The sequence below is a fragment of the Achroia grisella genome, unplaced genomic scaffold (genome assembly GCF_030625045.1).
Source record: "Achroia grisella isolate CSIRO2021 unplaced genomic scaffold, CSIRO_AGI_Agris_v1 utg808, whole genome shotgun sequence".
Taxonomy (NCBI): Eukaryota; Metazoa; Arthropoda; class Insecta; order Lepidoptera; family Pyralidae; genus Achroia; species Achroia grisella.
The window spans coordinates 340,766-363,736 of NW_026713029.1; the positions used below are offsets into that span (position 1 = coordinate 340,766).

General features: G+C 33.6%; 1 protein-coding gene across 1 annotated transcript in view; it reads left to right on the plus strand.

The window, feature by feature from the left end:
• The first annotated feature begins 2,495 nt into the window (after positions 1-2,495).
• The window catches only part of LOC131851835 (solute carrier organic anion transporter family member 74D-like), a 28,142-nt gene continuing 7,666 nt past the window's right edge, over positions 2,496-22,971 (plus strand). The window contains exons 1-4 of the mRNA XM_059202398.1: positions 2,496-2,733; positions 2,821-3,551; positions 13,450-13,590; positions 20,427-20,558. Of these exons, the coding sequence (XP_059058381.1) occupies positions 2,729-2,733; positions 2,821-3,551; positions 13,450-13,590; positions 20,427-20,558 (1,009 nt within the window). The 5' untranslated portion in view covers positions 2,496-2,728. The remainder of the gene's footprint in view (positions 2,734-2,820; positions 3,552-13,449; positions 13,591-20,426; positions 20,559-22,971) is intronic.

Here is a 22,971-nt window from a genome sequence, read left to right on the forward strand (position 1 = left end):
GGTAACAGGTATCTGCTCACTTACCTTGACCGCGCACGTTGTCCTCTCACTTACCTGTAGAGTGATCATAGACGTCTTCAATGCGCCCGCGCAGCCATGCGCCACCACCGGCAACGTGGGACCCTGCACTATGACTTATGTCCCTTGATCACGAACTTGTTTATCTTTGTTGGATTTACCTATTTTCAAAAGACTTTATAATGTACGTTGTCAATTGAATTGCATTGTTTCTGCATGATACCCGATCATTGCTAATTCTAAAACGATAATAATTTTTCACGTTTCTTACATAATGTTTACCTTTTATGAAACAAAATATTTAATGAATTCTAAGCACTGTGTAAATTTATATAAATATATATTCACATATGTAGTTCTGAAAACAGATTGTATTTTATTGTATTTCAATTTTGATATGGGTTTGACGTGGATGTTATTTTTGACGTTTCATGATTTACTCATCTTTTAACGTTACTGAATCCTAAGCAAGGTCATGGCGCTGTTGGAAATTTTTCGTCTTCCAAACTGCGTGTTTGTATTTCGTAGGCAAACTCTAATTTAAATATATCTACTTTTTATGACCGTTGTGTTGTAACGTTAGTTTATTCAATTCATACTAATAGGTTGGTTCGGCGCTCTGTCATATGATTCATTGCCACTCAATCGCACTAGAGATTAAATGAATCGTCAATTATTGTCCTTCTTTCTGGATTTGTATGACTCGCGGGTCTTTCATATATATATTATCATTGGACATCAATATAATCCTTATTTTTGTACATTCGCGTATTAGATATCATCAAATTCATAAAAAAAATATATAGTAATCGGATTTTGAAGGGGTTCCGTGTTTTTGCTATTGTACGAGTATTTTTTGCTTTTTATTTTGTGGTACCGTAGGTAAATGGCTAAACTACAACGTACAAAGGTTCCGTTTGGTATTTTATCCTGCCCGTCTAGCCGACTGCTCGTATATTACAGCACAAGACGTCATAAATTTTCCAGATCTTGTAACTTTATAGGAGGATGTGGAATAAGGAACTGCGCAAACACAGGAAAACAGTTACCTCTTTTCTTATGGACATATAGAGTGCAGTGTACTATAGTAATATATATATACCATTACCTTTACAAATACTACAAATTGTTTTAAGTTACAGAAATAAATTAAGTTCTTAAAACATGCTATAGAAGCCCTTATCGGGTATCCTATTATGTAGTAACAATAAGTACATATTTTTATATTATATATATATATATTTTTATTTTAGTAGTACTAGTAATTATTCTTTACTTCTCGTATTCTATTGATGTAATGGATTTTCATTAATATTGCCATACTACATACATAATTTAAATTTGTTGGACATAAAAAGTGAAATGCTGTCTCTGTATCAGTTACTGTTGGTAGAATTGTCTATTGACGTTCGAGATAATTAGGTTACCAGCCTGCCCCATAAGTAGTTGACTCTCATCCTGTTATCACTGGAACGATAGCGTTGCACCGATAGCTCGCTCAACAAGTTTGTGTGTATCTCGGAATTCATTCGTCATTGTACTCTATTTGTTATCGGACGTGAAAAAATGGTCTGTTTGACCCGTTTCTAAATATTTTGTACTTACCGTGTAAGTTCTTGTAAGTTGTCTACTTACTCCCGTCTGCAACTAGTTGTGTTGAACGTCATAGTGCAGTGTGCGTCGTGGACGGCCGGTGTCTCTGGTCAGTGGCCTCACCTGGTGAGTTTCGCAAGTCCAGTTAACCGTATGAGTCGTTCACATTAATATTCTACTGTTGCTGTTATTTACGAACTCAGCGTATGTGTCCTCTATCTTTGTACCATTGGAATTTTGGTCTACGTTACGCTGTATGTATCAATTAACTTATCTGCACATTCTGTGGCGTCCTTACTCTACTTCACTAACTGTAACTTGCGATTTTGTGTATTGGGAGAGAAGATCGACCTCTGTACGAAATTGCTATATTCAAACATTTAAAAATATTCATCGCTGTTTACCGTTTTGTACTACGACAAATCCTTATAAGTAGAAGTTTATTCTATAAAATGATTTCTATTTATGTGTTTACTTAAGGTAAACATTATACTCGACCGGGACGTTGATAAAGTACGTAGGAACGATTCTATTCTCCTCTACCGGGTGTTAGGTTTTAGACACATCTGCACCCCAATCTGTACGCAGTAATGCACGTTATTAGAAAATATGGATAAAAATGAGCTTAAAAGCTTCCTGCGATAAACAAAGACATTCCGCTGTGTCGAGACGAGAGGGAATCTTTGGAGGGCGTGAGGGCGTCGCGCAGACGACTCTCGTCGTGTGTAAATGCGTGCCGCACAAAAAACGGACAGACGGCCAATAAAAACCCCGTGTGGGGAGAAGTCGAGGGGCGGGTGAAGCGGGTGCATCGCGCTGTGCCGGTAATTTCTCGTTGCAGTTTATCTTCGTGGCGCTGCATGTGCGCACGCAGCCTCCACACGAACCCCTTTGCAGGCTCGCCGGCCAGTGAACGACTCCATGCAAGAGTATGCGTACGAGTGTCCTCCTGCATACTGATATAGCTTTCTGTTTTCGTGATACATTACTATTTAAGTGGTTCCGTTATCCGGAAACGTTACAGTCATCAGCTTCGCGTGCGTATCCTTTCCGCTCGGGCGGCTGCAACTTGGACCGGGGGTTGTGAAGTAGATTACGATAGTTGCGGCTATAGATAATGACGTGAGTTGAGTAATAAAACCCAGAATTAGTAATATTGAAAATAATGTCATTATGTTTGTTTACATTATCGTTTTTCTATTGTCACAGGGCGAGTGTTGTCGCTACAGTCTCTGCGGGTGGGGAATTAGGCCCCGCGGGCCCTCCGGGCGAGGACACCGCCATGAAAGGCGTTGAGGCCACACCAGAAGAACAGGAACGACTAGCTACTGGCAATAACAATGGATCTCTTGACTGCAAGATTCCGGCAACACAGCCGGTCCGGCCTCGCTCTGTTTTCCACTCGACACGAGTTTTCATGCTCGTGTTTCTTTCCGGATGGGTGCTTCAGGGCATGTTTCTTACATATTTTGTAAGTGTGACTACAACTATTGAGAAGTTGTTTAAAGTGGAATCGAAGACTACTGGAGTGCTTTTAGCAGCAACAGAAATCGGTCAAATATGTACAGCGCTGTTTCTCACTTATCTGGCTGGGCGTGGACATCGACCGCGTTGGATTGCGTGCATGATGCTTGTGCTCGCGGTCGGCGTGATAGGTTGTGTGGTGCCACATATGTTGTATGGCACGAAATTGCTCGATGTGCATTTGGATGCTCATAGATCGGGTCCGGCGCCAGTCTGTTCGCACTATGGGAATGCCACTGACTGTGATGCTGCTCAGTATAAAAGTACAGAAACACGGTCCTCGATAACGGCTGTCGTGATTCCATGGCTCTTTATATGTTTATTGGTCGTCGGTGTGGGACAAACTGGAATCGCTACGCTCGGCATACCATACGTCGATGACAATGTTGGAAGCAGACAATCCCCGCTTTACATGGGTGAGTGAATATAAGAATTTATTACTTCGCATTTACGATTTTAATAGTTGTATTGTTCTAAATTGCGCAGCTCAATATCAGGGGGCGTAATTTCGAATCGAAACAAAAGCTCGATTACCTGTCCCGATTCATAAATTGTTATTTGTCGATTAAGATCGTTGGGTTCTGTTGTTATCGTTTCGCGAGCAATAAATTTGGCGCATAAAAGTGTATAAATCATACCCGCCGCCCACTGCGCCGCCTACGAGATATTCTGCCGGACGCCCTCTGATGAGTTGCGTAATTAACAATCGTCTTAAATGCGCTTTTGTTGCATACAATTTACATATATTTCTGTAATCGTTAATACAATTTATTATTTCGAATTAGTTGGAAGCTGATAATAATAGAATTCAGTGATTTATAAACATTTTGTGCTCACTAAGCCTAAACATGTATGAAGTGTTTTTAAAGAAATTGCTATTAGTGAAAATGCTTTTAAAGAAATTGCTATAAAAACTGAACAATGATTTATTTAGGCGGAAGTGAGGGTTAATGACATAATGTAATTGCTACGTGTTTATTATGTCTGCAAGCACTGCATATAAAACACCTTGTCTACTATGCTTTGGTGCTACAGATAGAGCAAGAAATAATTCCTGTAACACAGTATGAAATAGTTTACTAAGTAACTGATTTCGTAGGATAGTCGCAAATATTGTTTTATGTTCATTGCCAATTCCAAAAGCAATGCCGCAATTAAAAATATATGATAAATTACAATGAGATATGATTCTTTGTACAAGAGGATAATCCATACTATATCATATCATACATATACATCCATACTGCAACTACAGAACTAATTTTTAAATTCTTTTACTCAAAAAGACTTAATATGTTTGAATATATTTCTTATGAGATTAGTCGATAATATTATCACTCAGCGGTTTTCTAATTAATAATATTATTAAATATTACCACTTACTATTAATTACAATTTTCAAACATACTCCATTAGCATTGTAATGAGTAAGATGTTCAAGGTATTTCCTGTCTTTGATAAATGTTGCTATTGTTGCATTTACAACTGACAGAAAAGCCTTCATCATCGCAGCCTCGAAGACGTCCACTGTTGGACATAGGCCTCCCCCAAAGATCTCCACGACGATCGGTCATACGCTGCTCGCATCCAATGAATTCCGTGCGCTCTTGACCAGATCGTCGTTCCACCTGGAGGCCTTCAGAAAGTGGTGGCCACAGAAAAGCCTCACACCATATATAATATAGAATATTGAACTTAGGTTTGTTTATTCACCGCTATTGAGGTTTTGTTTTCTTTTTTAAGAAGCAACAGCCTATTGTTCAACTGGCCGTGGTAGTGATCGCGATTATTTTCGTATATTTATTTTCTTTAGTAAATGGGCGCTCTTTATATACTAATCAACAATCTTGAATCTTGGAAACCGATAATAATTTATATGATTTATAGGAGTATAGTAGAAGAATCTATAAACTACAGAGATTTTGTCTAGATTAAATTAAATTGAATGTTTCTCTCAAATATATGATTTAATAAGTATGTTAAGGACAATATGCATTAGCGCATGAAATCAACAATACTAGTATTGTGCTAACTTGTTTTCCAATTAGTATAATTTATAGTAACGATTATTGACCTATATTAGTCTATATCGTTGGCTGGGTACGTTTTACTGATTTGTCATTGCGGTGCGGACGTCCAACATAGTTTCGCAGCATACCTAATATTGTATGGTCCGTCTGCCTCTAAAATTATACCATTTGCACTGACGTCATGTTGGTAACATTTGCTCATTAAGGTATTCTCGAAGTTAGTAGTTCACTTGAAGAAATATTATAAGTTATAATCAATATCTAGACAGTTTGAATGGATATTCTGATAATAGTCCTGGGACTTACATAGACATGTTTCTTAAAGTTTCCGACCTTTTGCGAATTGCATTAAATTACTATGTTCGTGCACCTACTGGTATTGGATGTAAAATAAATTTTGAGGATAGGATAAAATAGACTTTGAGTCATTTTGTTTAGTTCACCTAAGTTGTTCACCTAATTGTAAGTATCTGATATAGATGGAGTATGACACCAAATGTGATTGATCAATATCGTCAGAGTAGCAAGTCTAATATAATAGGTTAGGATGCCGGAGATGGCGCCTTCAATTTGTTTCAAGTGCAATATGTGTAAATGTGGCACAAATTGTACTGCAAAGTTCAGTGCATTGGATGCAATTGCTATTTCAGTAGTTGTCGCATAAGTGTGCCAGTAGGGCAGTCTGTCTCTGCGACAATTTCAGCTCATTGATATTATCACGCAAACGGTCCTCTTATATTGCTCTAAATTCATCTTGCATCCACTGCATTGGCAAATTGAGAAGTTCATTTATGCAATTCTTTTAAGCTACTGTTATTTCTTCTTTACAATATTATTTCTTCGCAATTTTACGATGACCTGCGGTTTACCGAACAGCAATTGTATGTGCCTTTAGTCCTTCCGTAGGCACAATTGCGGTTTGTTTTTGAACTACATTTTAAAGAGACATGATGTGCTAATTTTCTAAAACAAACAAAACATTAAAAAAGCTAGTGAATTATTTAGATTAAGACGAATTATTAGATTAAGACGGTAAAAATTATTTGGAAACTTCATTGAAATTTGCAGTAAATATTTAAAAAAAAATTATACATGGATTTACGTATATGTAACATGATGTATGATTAACGTTTTAGTTCGTTATCACAATAACCATATTGTATTGGAAATTTTATAGATAACGCAGATGTTGTGATATTTTTGTGTGTTATGAAAACTCTAGAGGTTATAAACATTCATTCAAAAATGTTTAAATATGGCGTGTAATTATTATAGATTACCTGACTCACGCAACTTCGTCTGCATCACACATAATTGACAAATATCATTATATTTCGCCCAATTTACATAATATATTTTTAAATTATATCCTGTTTTATTCTGATGTATAAGCTACTCGTATATTAATAATTGTGATAATTAATAATGTAACTTTACATTAAAATACGTTTCGTAGTATTTGTGTGATAGACTAACATCATCACACATCCACCCTTTCATAGTCATAAATATCGCGTTTATAATATTAATAAGATTTCTATACTGAAACGACTAACCTCTTGCCGCTCTATTGAACTTTGTGCGTCTATTATTTATTTATACTTACAGTTCACGTAGTAACTAATCAATAGGTGATGCATTATCAAACGGAGTCTTACCCTCTGTTATACTCTTACTGGCTAGTTATTTTACGCTCCAGAATACATACTCTTTGGTTTCTTATAATACAAAGTTGCTGTGAGTCAAGCGTTAGCTGGATGTTATTTATCGTAAATCGGTCAGTGGGACGTATTTCTTAAATTGTAGCATGTTGCCACGTGGTTGTTGCGATATATCAATATTTTCCTTGTATAACTATTTCAACATATTAGTCGTCGTTGTCATTTTGATTATTTGTGATTACAACAATTTATATAATGTTACTAGCTGACCTGGCAAATGTGCCATATAAATTAATGTACTAGTATCGCTATAAAAATAATAGGGGTTGGTGATAGAACAGTGAAAATTTAAGAAGAAATGTGCTTTTAAATGATACATCTTAAAAGAATAAAAATTAAAAGTTGTGTCCAAAATATAAAAGAAAATTTTGGGGTTGCTCTCACTTATTATTTAGATGTATAAAAAATAGATAACAACCTATTCTTAGATCTACCGAGTGCATATATACTATTTCATGTAAATCGATTAATACATTTCGGAGAAGTATGGCAACTAACATTGTGACACGAGAATTTTATGTTGAAGATATACCTAAACTTAAAAACTTATTAAGTATAAAGAGTTAACTACATAAACAATTTTAAAAATCGTCTATAGAACGCTCATCATCATTAGCAAGTAATATGAGCCGCATTTTATTAAAAAAATGAACTTATAGATAAATATAAATCTAGATATATATCGCTGCTTCGCTTAGTATATTCATCGTTGACAGTTAAAGCTCAAACTTAGCTCGTGGTTAATATTGTCCCACACAGTGCTATATAATCCCAATCAAACTGCCATTTGTATCAAATGGCCACTTTGTGAATTAAATTTAATGTCTCCATTGAGGTTCGAATTTCATTTGCACCCACAGGATTTCATGTTGCGACCAAAGATTGAGTTTTTTTATAACAGATGATTTAATACGGCGCGAAATTAATTTTCCTATTTTTCAATTATTAAGATTGAGATTTTTTATTATGAGTATTAATGTACCTTGTGAAATATATATATATGTATATAGTATAATTAGCTATGGTTTTGAAACTGTCTCATAGTCGCTACCTCAGAATCATGCAGCCATTACTCCTTTGCTTTATAATCTCTCATTTAAAATGTATTAATACTGTTAATTAAATCAGTGAAGGTTATCTTAATTATAGTGAAATCTCGTTAATGAATAACAATTAAACAACTAGCAACAGTGTTCCATTTGTTTGTACCCGTCTTCTGTAGAGCGTATAGTTAAATAATGTAATGCATGATAGAGATAAAATGAATTGTCTTTACATTTCTGAGCATACAAAGATATTTATGATATGTGTTGTTTGTTAGCACTACTCTTCAATGTTATTATATTTGTATATAATTTATTATCGCAATCCACACTCTTATTCAAGTTATATAAGATATTATTGTTTAATAAATTCAATGATATACCTTTCATTTTAGTTGCACTATTTTCTCATATAATATAAAATCACGCATACCCTTAGATTGTGGAAGGGATCTACCTGTCGAGGTTTTTACGCGAGACTATAGTATGGGGTATTCATGAAGGGTCTTTTAAGATTTCTTAAGGGTCGACAAGGCGCACGTGATACCCCTGGTTTTACAGTATAGGTATAGGTTGTATAATATGGTAACCGTTTACCATCTGATAGGGCTAATTATTTTTACTTAAGAGGAGTATTCGTATTCGTTCAATCTCAATTTAATAAAAATAAGTTAATTTGCATTGTGTTTAACAACGGTTTTGTTCATTCAATCAGTTTCTGCATGATTGAGTATTTTATATCGAAACCTTTAAACTTCTTTATCAATTTTCACGTTCACCGTTAGTAGAATCTATAAACAAGTTTTATGAATTAGAATTCCTATAGGAAAAAAAATCTTTTGTATTTATTTTTTTGCTCGTGGAAATTAATCCAACAGAAAAGAATAGCACTATAAATGTCATAGATAGGGTACACTCAGACACACGGTATTATTATATATTGCTATTCGAGATAAATAAATTGAATGAAAATATTTTTCCTGTAACTCAGTCCGATACATATTATGTTAAGTCAAATGTATATGTATGCTTTGTAGATTGTATGCGCCAAATAAGTATAATAATATTACTCTTGGACAGTTCATACAACGCTATCTAGTCCCAAATAATAAGAGCTTGTGTTATGTAAATACATACATATATAATACACATAGATAACACACAGGCCAATACAAACAATCATACTCATGAATACGAATGTTTGTACCATATGAGGAACAGAAACTGCGACCATTGGAAGTAAAACAGCCAGACCAAAGAAGTCGTTAAATATATTTCTGTTTCTTCTTTCTTTCTTATGTCGAGTACTACTAAGCTACTGTAGATTTGAAAGAAAGAAAAATGCTTAATCCGGAAAGAATTGACAAAACTCCAAGATTTTTTATGGTTATAATAATACAGATTACTGTAATTTTACATAAATTGGTAATAATAAATTTAAAACATTTAAACTCATAGATATACGAGTATATTAATGTAAGGAAACCAGATGTTGTGTTCTCTATACTGTCTCGGTCTACATACCTCGTACCTATTGCACTTATGCAATATTTTTGCGAGCTATCAAATTACGTAGTAATCGCTCGCGGTTGACATAGGTCAGTTTCCAACACTATACGAGATTAGATTACGAATGCTAGATTAGATAAACAAGCATTGTATGCAATTTCTTTTACAATCGTATGATAGCATTCGAGGCTATAAAGCAACATATTACTTTCCAACTTTATTATTCAATATAATATACACCAATCAAAATCTTATAAATTCTATATGTAATCATATAAATTCTATATTAGTTTCTTTTGCCTTCCTTATATTCCGTACAGTACAGTTTTCTAATAGGCGTGGTTATAGCTATTCACAGGCCAGATATCGTAATGTCTAGTCCTATTAAATATAAAACACAATCACTTAAGTTTATTTGAAAACATGTAACCAAGTTATACGTGTTTGAACAGGTGTATATTTTTTATACATTTACATTTATTCGTAGAAGCAAGACTATCTGTTCATACTTCAAGACAAGGTGTTAGTCATCCTCTCAAAAACAATTCTACAATGAGTGCAATGACCATTGTGCTGAATTTATTTTCTTTTGTTTCTTCCAATATTATGGTTTTTAATAATTTGTTAGTTGTTGTACGAAGTATATGAAGCGACACTATGTTTGGTCTTGTCTTGTAATAATCTTATGCGTGTATCGTTATTGCCGTTTCACCAGAAATCCGCGTGTGGTCGTCCGTTAATTTTACTTGTAAAATTTTGGCTTGTTAATTTTTTAAAGGCATCCTTTCTTTATAAACTTCGCGTCGTACACAATGGTATGTACGGGTAATCGAGTGTAATAGTTTTTTTGCTTTATGAACGAATGCTGTACGGTGATTGGTAATTTACAATTATTTTTTATTCAACGAGGAGGACCGTTAGTTGCATCGGCAATGCAACGTATGATTGCTTGAAAATGTTTTATGTTTTATCATTATTTCTTGCGTACGGATTGCTAATTTCTTTCATTTCGAGTACTTCTGCTACATTTTCTTCTACTGGAATTGGGACAAATATACACTTAAAAAGATTTATGGCAGATTTTAGTATTTGTAATGTTTGTGCTTTGAATAGAGTAGAATTTTCTGTGTCAGGACATAAGCTGTTCTATTTTCCCAACAACAGCTAGTTCAGCCAGCCATCGGCCCAGTTTGCCAAACATTGGCACAAATATTCACGATTATAATATTAATAGGATTTCAATATTATAGAAATAGTGACTGTTTTGTTGGATGACCTTATTTATTGCGGCGGACGCAGCAAGGTTATCGCTTCCAGCCCTGATGCCTTTCATATCTATATGTTGGTATTTTAAAGTGTGTAATATGTATTTATAAATTATATCATCGATGTTTGTATTTTTCATTAATTTAAGTTTAAATACACCTATTTTATATTTCTATTGTAACTTAAAACGCATTTCGTGTATTTATTTTATGAATGCCTCATAACAAAACTATTTATATTTGTAGATCTTTAATAACGTGTATATGGGAAAAATTATACGAAAATGCACCAGTATACAAATCATAGATACCTGATTGTAGTAAAATGTCGTAACATATATTCCTTTTAAAAATATCTGTTACTACTTCCCGTTCAGCGATATGTCAGTTTAACTGCCAGTATCAGTTGCATAATAGTACTAGCTGAATGTTCTTGGCATAAAGTAATAACATTATGTATCTAGATTATAACACTTATTTGCTCGTCTTAGTCAGAAGCACCAAAAAATATACATAAAAGAGGAACATCTATAAGTATTATAAAAGTAGCAGTAGCTCAACTAGTTAAGTTACCAATAACACAATGACTAAGTGACGAAGATAGGATAAGAAGTACTGACGAATACAATGTTATCATTAATACGGTTGATTAAAAGCAGTAGTAATAGGTTGATCATAAATATAAATAAATTATTCTGGTAACATGTAACATGATATGTAATAATTAAGTAATTAATTGTAATGTAAATCGTGATACATTAAAATACTTAAAAGATTCAACTCATCCTCCTGTATCGAAGCGTACAATCTTGAAACGAGATCCGCATACCGAGAGAATTTAATGACGCAATTCCTCATTTTTTGACAATCATTGAGAGTTAATTCGTTGGAGCAGCACTTGAGAACAATGTTAATGATGCATCAGAACCAGTAAAGACGAGTGCGCCGGGACATTATAAAAACTTGTACTTACAGAGACGCGATCGATGCCTGTTTTCAAAAACGCAACACAGACGTGGTTATTATTTATTACAAAAGCGCATCATGATGATAATAGGAGCATGTATTTTATTTTCCTTTGTACACACGCAATCAGAACGCGCTGCTCGTTTTTTGGCAAGCGATGCGGTTGATTTCTGGGAAATATTACATTTGGGACCTAAGTACCCCGATTGTTTTTCGGTCACTAACCTTCACGAATTTATTTTATCAATACGTATACCTTCAATATTTGAAATAAAAAACATTTTTAGAATAAATATGTTTGAATTATCAACAGAAAACAAACCTTTAAAAGTTTTTTCAATTATAGACATAGATTAATAATTATGTCTATCTTTGTTTATAGTTGAAGCAAGATCATTTGCAGTTCGTGGAATTGTAATTTCTTGAGTAATTTCAAAACCTATTTCTATAATCGTGGTGTATTCCATTAGTTTTTTTGTTGAGTATTAAGCACGGGTCTAGTGGCGGTCGCAGTTTACAATCCCTTATAGGATAATTTGTCCTCTTTAGTTCAATGGCCCTCTATTAGCCTTTGAGCCCTATTCCTATTGAGATAAACGGCTGCGGTTCATTCAGCGTACGAGAGTCCATCTCAATTTGCATAATGACTATCTCCGCCTCTGTTATTACGTCCATTAATATTTACAAGATTAACCGTTCAAAAATTACACTGGTGTTTTCCTCTGATTTTTGATGGCATGAGATTTCGTGTAGGTACTTACATGTTGCATGCAACGTGCAATAGAACTACTAATTACAGTCACTTGCAGCTGATGGTTAGACAATTGGATATATGCGTGTGGTTGACGTACAATTTAATTGCCATATGAGCCTTACGTCAGAATAGCAACGGAGAAATTTGATGTTCATAAAAAGATTATGTTTATGGCAATACTATATGGCCGTTGTTGTTGTTTTCTCTTAGTTTCTTTTTAGTATTACACATGATTGTATTATAACAAATTGTCTTTTTAGTGAAGAAAATACGTTTAGGCCCCATGGACTCAGACCGATATAAGTGTAATTTCTCTCTGGCGACTACTCACAAAAACTTCATAAATTTAGAAAGGATGAGGTGAATAATAACGCTTTATCCTCAATTCATTTTACCGCTGGGTATTTTTTGTACATGTATAGACTTGCTACTATATTCATATTTGCTCTTCAGACTTTCACCAATAGAAATCTATGCATATTATCCTTGAGTAGACTACGAAACCATAAACTATATTTTATTTCTTAGTATAATATGTATCCTACGGAAACCGGTTTATACGTGCGAAGTCGCCGCAACAGGTAGCCGGTAATTTATACTACGATATTGTCAATCAAGCATATGGCCAATCTGATAGTAAACTGTTACCGTAGCTTATGATGCCTGAAACCAAGTGACACCAGGGGGTCACGTGCGTGCTGCCGATTCTTAAGAAACCTTAAAATACCCGTAAAACCTCATGCTGTTGCCTCTAGAGAATATCTTAGTAGGTAGTCCATTCCATAACTTAAGTGTACGCGGGGGGAAGCTCCCAGAAACCCGACTATTCGAGACCACTTTGGTTCTAGCGTTTCGGGATGAATTCCCTGGCTATGACGAGCGGTGCTGGTAAAGCGGTGCTGGTGATGGTAAAAACCATTATATTAATCAGGTCTAATGTCAATATGTTGTATTTTGATGTTATATGTTTCAATATGTTATAACCATTAAAATACCTAATAATTAAAATGTTTTCTTCTTCCACAGCGATTACCATCGGAATCAGAGTAATTGGTCCAGCTTTGGGATTTCTTCTCGGAGCGGTGTGCACAAGTGTGTATGTGAATCCACTATACGACCCTGGTTACGATTCCAATGATCCAAAATGGGTCGGCGCTTGGTGGCTGGGTAAGTGACTTAACTATTGCCAACTCCAAAATCAGATGTCAATCTGACAGTCTCATTTGTGTATGATTGAAAATCTTTGTTTTTAAAAGAACGTATTTGTACGATTATTTTTATAATTAGTTGATGCTATGTAACATACGAACTGATTTGTTGCCTGTTTATGTAACATTATAATATGTACTCCTACCTACTTATTATTTTTAACACTGATACTACTTCTTTTACGTGTGACTTCTACGCCACTTGCTATGTAACACGCTGGGACACATATTTGAATGTCTAATAAAGATTATTATATATTTATTAATACAGCTCATACAAATATGATTAGAGGTGTTATTGTATACTATTTAGTATAAATCAAATGTTAAATTAAAATCAAAAGTATGCTTCCATTGAAGTTGTAATTACTACAACATTATTTTTTATGGATACATCTGGAAGTAATTCATTCTATATTAATGGTAGAGTTTTTCATGACTCGCTTACGTCTGAGGTAGAGTTTTAGTGATTTGCTTACGTTTGAGTAAACAGTTTCATTTGATTTACATTGATCTGCACTGCGAAATTTGATCGTGCGATTTGTTAGCGCTTTTATTTACACGAATGATTACATATAGTAGCTGTATAAATGCTACAATAATTCAATAAAAAAGCTAACAAAAGTAAGCTATCACCATATATATAAGAAAAACTTCCAATACGACTAGGGTTAGAATATTTAGTATATTATACTTTATGTATTCATAATTTGTTTAACTATAGGCAGTTATTACTTTTCATCTTACAAACCGACAGTTTCTTTCATTGTTAGCCTCACCGAGTAGTATAAAAGTGCACATAAACTATAAGTCAATTGAAAACGTGGTGTTTTAACATCAATATACCCATTATCAAGGATAATAATCTGAAAAATACCATCTTAAAAGAAAATCCTATAATTTTGATAAAAGTCAATAACATTTGACCAAAGACTTGAGGATTTACAACAATCGACACAAAATTCTTTTTAACGTTTGTGAAATTCGAAAATATCGTTCAGTATTATTAAATGCAGTCGCAGGCCTGTACTAGTTTACCATTAAAAGCAATGAATACACAACTGGCTAGATATGATTTATACACCAAATAAACATTAATTTATTGATGTAACCACGCACATTATACGTTAGCAGTTGGCCTTATAGGAAATCTGTTATGCATATAAGTAGTCACTTGTTTGAGTCTTATTATTTAATTGTACCGTATTAGTGTAATTTATGCTAAGATCCTTTGTTGAAGCAAAATGTTATTTACTCTTTTGATTTCTTCATATTAATTTTAAAATGGGAGTCAGAGCGTCCAGACCTTACTGTTATTTTTAAACGGGTTTTTATTGTTGTTTATATTCACATCTTAGTCTTTTAATTGATTTCAACATTTTGCTCTTAATATCTTACAGTAAGGTTTATTATATTAAATCAAAGTTATGATATTGTTACGTTGAAAACCCTAAAACTTGGTCGAAGTAGTGTTTATTACTTTGAGGAGGGGCCACAGGCATCTCACGCAATCAATCAGTCATTTATGCCTATATGAATACGCTACACAAGTTCAGAATCTGTTACAGACGCTTGTGAATCATCATATGTTTTTATTCTCCCGTCTTTTTGGAAATCAATTACGGCGATGAAGAAGTCGCGCCTGTAATATTACTGTTCTTACTTTACTCTTAAAATTTTATAAAAAGCCCAAAGGATTGCTAAGACCATTAGGTATAGGAATATTATTTAATTACTTTCATAAACATTTTTATGTGGTTCCTACCTTAAATGAACTCTGCAATACTGATGTTAATCCAACATCCATGGTTGATTGAAATATTGAGTGTGGTTATAATTTCAATTGATGATTATTTATTAGTATCGCTGATTCATTAGTGGTAGTGTTATGTTCATCGTTTATTGCTTTAGTCGTCAAATTAAGTATTCAGTAGATACACTTTGACAGTATAGAGGAATCTACTAATACGACCTTTCATCATAATGTATTAGTCATATATATAAATAAATGACCATTAAGCGAATCCCGTCTAGATTTTAGAACTGAAGAACGTGGCATTCCATTGCGGAATCGACCTCTACCGTTATCGACGTGCTAGCGTAGATTTGCGTGCAAAATCCACGAAGAAAGCACGCGCGTGACCGAAGTACCAAACAATGCGTGCGTATTTACTCCGATGTAATACGACCTCACTGCAACTAATCACTTTTCACTAACACGTATTAAATAAAGGCCAAACTTCGCTAGCATTTAAAATACAAAGTCAAATGATATGTTGGTGCGCCGGTAGAAAACTGCTACAAACGTGTTTCGACTCATAATAAAGCGAATTCGCGAATCCTCTTTGAATGGTTTCTGCGTATTTCCTTATTGTTTGACTGCTGTAAGTTCATGAATGAAGTTCTGAATTTTAATAAGTTATTTAACGGATACCTCGCCAGTATTTGTATCTGTTATTACATTATTATCTCTTTTAAACGCTTAGTTTTGATTTGTTTTCTTCGTTTCCTTAATAGTTAATGTAAATTCTTCTAAAAATTATTTATAATTTTGATATTGAAAATAACAACTTAACTATTATTTATTACTTTTATTTTATTTATACATTTATCTGAATCGTCCGTAATTTTATTATGAAGTATAGTTTGTAATTCGTTTGTAATATGTATTGCATATTTTCTCTACTGTGCCAACCTAATTCAAATACTTCTGTGATTAAATTTAAATAATAGTGAATATTTATTCAGGCAGCCACCCAAGTGCATCTTGGAACATCGTTCATTTCTCTTCATTAGAAACAAAAATATTTAAGTTTCGGCTAAGTATTTTTTTACATAAAACATTTATTGAAGCTTTGAGTGCCACATAATTGTCTGCCAGCGGGACTTATTATTATTTAGCAAGTATAGGAAATTTAGATGCTTATCGTTATAGAATTCGAGAACGTTATCAAAGCGTAATATTTTTTTTCGATAACGTAAAGATTTTACTCTAATCTAAAGAATTGAAATAAAATCTAATTGCATTGATTATCTAAGTATAATTAAATTGGGCCATTTAGTAATTGATATCATTCATGTTTTTGATAAATCGTATACTACTTCACTTTAGTTTGATTACTAAAGATTTCAATAGACTTTAGTAGCAAAGCTTATATAGTAGTCTAATTAGGTTATATTAATAAACGAAAAAGATTGTAAACAGGAGATGATTTAAAATAAATAAATAGAAAATGCAGGAGTAACGTCTGTTTTGTGTAGAAATGACGAAGTAATTGTTATAAAGATTGCTTTACGTTATGTTGTACATGATTCAGTAATGGAAGATCTAATAAACTATCTTTCATTGATATCAACAGAATGAAAAATTTGGTTGTCTTTATTGTTATTTCATAATACGTTCGCTATTCGAGATGTTTACTATACATCAGCTGGTGTTTACAAGCACGCTTTTCTCTCGATCGTCATATGCTTGCGTTGCAATTTCCACTCTGCTTTCGCTTTTTTCTCGGCGTCACGCTGCGCCGGCGCACGCGCACATTACATAACACTTACATCACGGCGCGTCACCACAACTAAAATAAGCGCTCTATCGGCCGGTCACGGCCAAGGCTGCGCGCCTTGTTGTCGACAATTATGCCGTCGCTGTCAGTAATGAGGATTTAGTGGGTGGACACGCGACCGTGCCGTCTTGCTCACTTTTACTTTTAAACCGGTTCCCTGTTGACCTTGCGTATCTATGATACAAATGTCAAGCTCACCACCCGGGATAAGTTGCATAAAGGACTTGTTACGTCACGTGTTTCAATAGTAGATACCGTCAGTAGCCATCGTAAACAATTTTAAATCGCACTCAATACTGTCTAGTTGCAAACGCCCTTGACTGAACGCCGACCGGCCGACCTTGTTACTGCGCAAACGTTTCTGTTCTTGGGTCTAATGGAGTTAATATGTTATGACTTGCGCGCCATGATTCCGTATGTTTTCTATGTAGTTTGCGGCTACTGCCTCTGCTGTTGTGGAAACACAATAGACATTGTCAATGTGTATTGTAATAGATCAATATTTTGCACTGTCATCTGTTTGTATACTTATATCTATAAAAAAATATATCGTAAAAACGCACGTAGTGTTATCAGAAATGTTAAACATCTTATCTTGTGGTATGTAAGATATGTTAGTATATACATTAATAAAGTTTTAATATCATGGGTTAAAAAATGTAATAGCAACGGGTTATTATGCGATTAAGTAAACAAAAAGAAATTAAGTGCATGTAGGATATAAAGCGCAAACTATAAAGATATTTTTTCAGAATCGCCTTAGAGAGTCCTACTTGTATTTCTCTTGGAATAATCATCTTACCTTTTCTCCTCTACAACAGTTTCGGTATTACTATAAATTAAATATTTCACTGTCCAATTAAGACAGCTTATGAGTTTCATTAATCTAGAACCAGGCCTCATCTAGCTTGTATTTTGCTTTCAATTGTTGTAACAGGGTTTGTATAATTTATGGAATACCATAAGTTATGCCCGCGCAGTCAGAGGCGCGATAGCCATGTTTTAAGGTTTTGAATATAAAAGTGGATAATTCTAAAAGAGTGTGTACCAAAATGTGGGATAGACAACATGCACTAAAGTATTCTATGGGAAATAAATTTGCATGAAGCAGTGGAAAGGGATAACGGATACAATCCAGATACTAGTAAAGGTCTTTGCAATGACGATGAATAAGATATCTAGTGAAAACTGAACTTGTGCAAGTTTAAAGTAAAAACATGATGTGTTCACTCTACGTACTTGTTTAAATTATGTTTCGTGCAATTCGTCTCGGTTGGCGGCGCCACTCAGAGCGTGACGTTTCAGCTCTTACCCCGATGATAAGTTCAAACGGATTAGTATGCCTCTTGCCACGTTTCTTACTTGTGTCTGGATAATTTATATAATTAGAACATTTCATATATGCGATCGTGTTGATAGCTTGTACAAACAACACATCTCGTTCCTATGTTCGCTATTTGTTTGGCTTCATCGTTAGCAGTTTTTATGTTGCCCACGGATTTGCGGCTTTTTTGCCACTGTTTATGGGGATCATTGGTTTCCGATTTCGGTAAATCAAAATGGATTGTGTTTGTATTTTGTTTTATAGTTTCCATGATAATGGATGTAGAAATATTTGGCACATTATAACCGTTGTTGAGAATTGTTATAATATTCAAGGTACATAACGTCCGGTTGAACGATCAGCTTTTTGGGCAGGAAGTAGCTGAATAAATGTGGTAGTTGTTACGTGGTGTTGATGTTTAACATTCGTATCATTATTACATTATCATAAATGCCCCATGTTTGTGTGAGCGCAATTTTTATGGGAATTTTGCGAAGTATGTACATATTATTATTAGAACAGATAACGTCAAGGTTAGAATGTATTATAGCAGTAATATTTGTAATCTTATTAATATTATAAACGCGAAAGTTTGTGAATATGGATGGATAGATGGATGATGGACGAATGTTTATTATTCTTTTAGGCAAAACCTACTGAACGGATTTTGATGAAACTTTACAGCTAATAATATTTAATATCTTTAGCTTATACTGATGTATTATTCTGATGAATAATACATAGGTTATAAATTTAATTAATAGATAATAAGATAATATAGCATTGAGCTACATTTATAATAAATACATAGACCTTTAGTCGTTTGAAGTGTGACTTTTTAAAAGTGCCTAAAATTAGTGCTTTAATTTTAATTGGATAGAAATAAATCTTCTTGCACTACTAGTAAATTTTCTATATCAAGTTTTTAATTTCACTTGAGAAAACAATATCTTATTATAATGAAATAAATTTAATTAATGGTATTTAATTTCTAAAATATCTTTATGATAAAGATAGAGTAAAGAGTCGCACCTTCGTTTTATATTTTTAGTTCGGCATCCTAAAACAATAGACTGAGTAAATAGTTGATAAGCGGTATAGTATAGACTAATTATAAAATTATAAAAGTATTTTATCGTTTTCAGAATCTTGATTCGCCTAATTAGTTTAAAATGATTAGTTTTCTATGAACTATGATAATTTAATAATATATCAACAATATTGTGATATATATTGTGATTGATGATGACTTTGTGATGAACACAGAGACCGACATTGCTTGGGATTCTGGATAGCTAAATGTCAGATCTTTAGCTTTTTAGTTGAGTGTAGTTTGAGAGAAAAAAATGTAGAGGCACGATACGTCACTGTATTGTGTCAGAAAGATGTCAAATTAGGGAGTATTGTAATTTGTTTTTTTTTTATAAATTTTTACTTGCTACTTAACACTGATTGCTCTTTTTCTGGACGTTTCTTTTTTCATACATTTTAGGTCTTCCTCTACTTTTTTTTATGGAAATTCAGTTTTTAGAACATTATTTCTATGCTTCATGATATGTGTAACATTAATAAAGAATAATAATAAAAATCTACTAAATTTATATAAATAATGGAAAATTATTCGCGCTTCATATAGAAATCTATATGAATCCCGATTCTGAAGAAACCTTATATAGACTGCAGAAGTATATATCTCTTATTCATCTCAGATTATAAATGTCCAAAATATCCGAATTAGTCTGTCTGTCTGTTTGTCACCTTATAACCTTAGACTTCTGAACATATCCTATTTGATAGATTGTACCACGAGGTCACATAGAACAGAGGATCATATTAAACAGTACATGAATTCACGGTTTAACAGCTAGTTAATATCTACATGCAATAAAACGTTGTTTGTTGTTGCAGGTATGGTGTTCATCGCCAGCTTCATAGTGTTGCTATCATCATTCATGTTCTGCTTCCCGCGGCAGATCAAACAAGAACCACTGCCTCCACCGCCCAAGAAGAGCAAAGAGAAACGGGAACCATTCTTTAAAGGTGAATGTTCTACTAACGACGCATAATACTCTTTATTTTTTATGGATTTAGAATGGTAAAGAAGCTAACAGCCTGGGTGTTTCTATGTCTAATATCTATGTATTTGTGTTAATTGTTTAGTACCCATAACACAAGCTTTAGCTAGCTTAACTTGCGTCTAGATTGAGCTGTGTGAATTGTCCTGAGATTATTATTATTGTCTGATGTTAATCGGCAACCGTCGCCTATATATTTATTAATTTAATTAAGAATGTACATTGATGGAAATTAATACAATTTATAAAATAAAGTAGGTATGTAACTTAATATCACGATTTGAGAGCTTGTTCTCAAGTCACTATATAGTCTGCTGTAGCGTCTGCTGAGCTCCTGCTGCTCCTCCTAAATAATTATTATCAGCTCGTTTTATGCTTTCAGGGATTTTATTATTATTAAATTGATAGGTAGTAGGGTAGGGTAGTACCTGCTCTAAATATTTCTATGCATGAACATAGATATTTAGAGATATTTAGAGCAGGCAGCGTTATATCACATTATTTTGTGACACCCCTACGGACATCACGTTATCATAATATCAATGCACGGGGCATTGATATTATGCCCCTTATAATGTAATTTTAATACTAAGGAATCCATTACGCTTACATAATAATATTTATGTCTATATTTAAAGTACATTATTATAATCGGGAAATACTTTCCTCGTGATTACTTACCTTATATAATGCAGATGTGGATATTTTTACATCTCGTTAGTGTTGCAAACATATGGCCTGAAACTACTAAATAAACAACAAATTTTGAACGTAAATAAATTAAACCAAAATTTCAATATCGTACAAGATTTGTACGTAGTTTTTATTAAAAATATAAGGATATAATACTGAAATAAATCAGAAATTGTTTAGTCCAATTGTATAGGGATACGATGTTAATAAGCAAATCTGTTTTGTACAGAGGAAATCAATACAGCTACATTTAGTAAACATGTTTACTGTTCTACGTAGTAAAAACTTAAAATTTGTAATTTATAAAGTCTTTTTAAGACAACTAAAAATCCCCTAGCCAATACAAACAAATAAAACTCACCTAAGGGGTATCTACCAGTTATAGTGGTAAACCTACTATGGTGGCAACACTGTAATTATGTAAGAAATACCTGTGCGTAATTTAATATTTCAGTTGTGCAATCACGTCACACGTCAATCTCTGTTTTTATATATTTTTAGATAAGCAACAGTATTCATTAGTTATATTCGAAGATATTGATAATTAAAGCAAATTAACAAAATTAGTGTGAGTTCCTCTTGAAAGTAATATCTTTTGAATAATAAGATTTTGAATATATGCCAACATTTAGGATTTTTTAAATTCGGATTCGTATTTGTTGAGTTTTAAGATTAGTTCTGAAGAAAATAAAACGATCATTTTGAGATCTAGAACCTACAAAAACTTTATATTTATATAAAATGTTAATTCTGGACTTCTTTTAAATTTATCCTATATTTGATCTGGCTTATTCATGACGGAGAGAGAAAGCATAATAATACCACCTTAAAAACATTGAATAAATATTTACCCTAGTTGTACTTTAAAACAGTAAAGAAATAGAGAATCCTTATTTTTTCCCTAGAACCAAATTGTATTTTTCTGTTTGCCAATCTGCAAGCTAACGGTCTTTGCCTGGCTAAATGGAAAATGTGTCAAATTGATTGCAAAGATATATCGTACTATCAAGATTTATAAATGTTTAGAATGGATGATTTTAAGAATTGTTATCATTGTAAGGGCAAGGTCGAATACGTTGACTCTCGAAATATCAAACACGATGTCGATAAGATTATGTACGGCGCACGTGTCGGGCAAATGTGGACGGAATACTACGCAACTTCGTAACTTCTTATAGTACTTGGTACCATATTTAAAATAAGCCTAGGAAATAATAATAACAGTGCTGGACCTTACACACAACGCCATCTGGTCCCAAGCTAATCAGAGCTTGTGTTATAGGTACATAGACAACAACCCGGCTGATAAAAACAATCATACTCATAACAATAATCATACTCATGAATACAAATGATTGCACCGTTCGAAGAATCGAGCCCGTGACCATCGGAAATAAAGCGGTGCGCTAAACCACTAGTGGTCTAGTGGTTTATTTCTTGTACAACTTTGTATGGAGGCATGACATTTTAGTACTCTAGAATGGCAACGCATGAGTGGTAGCAGTCACATGATAACGTGATACAATAGTGATGTTCACGTATATAAAGGCGACATCCTTCTTTTGTGGCGACATCCTTTCGCCTTTTTTTTATTATCGTTTACCATTAGGTGAGCCGTCAACTTGTTTGTCATCAGTTATATAAAACACTGTTGTATTTAAATATGTATTATAATGACAGCCTGG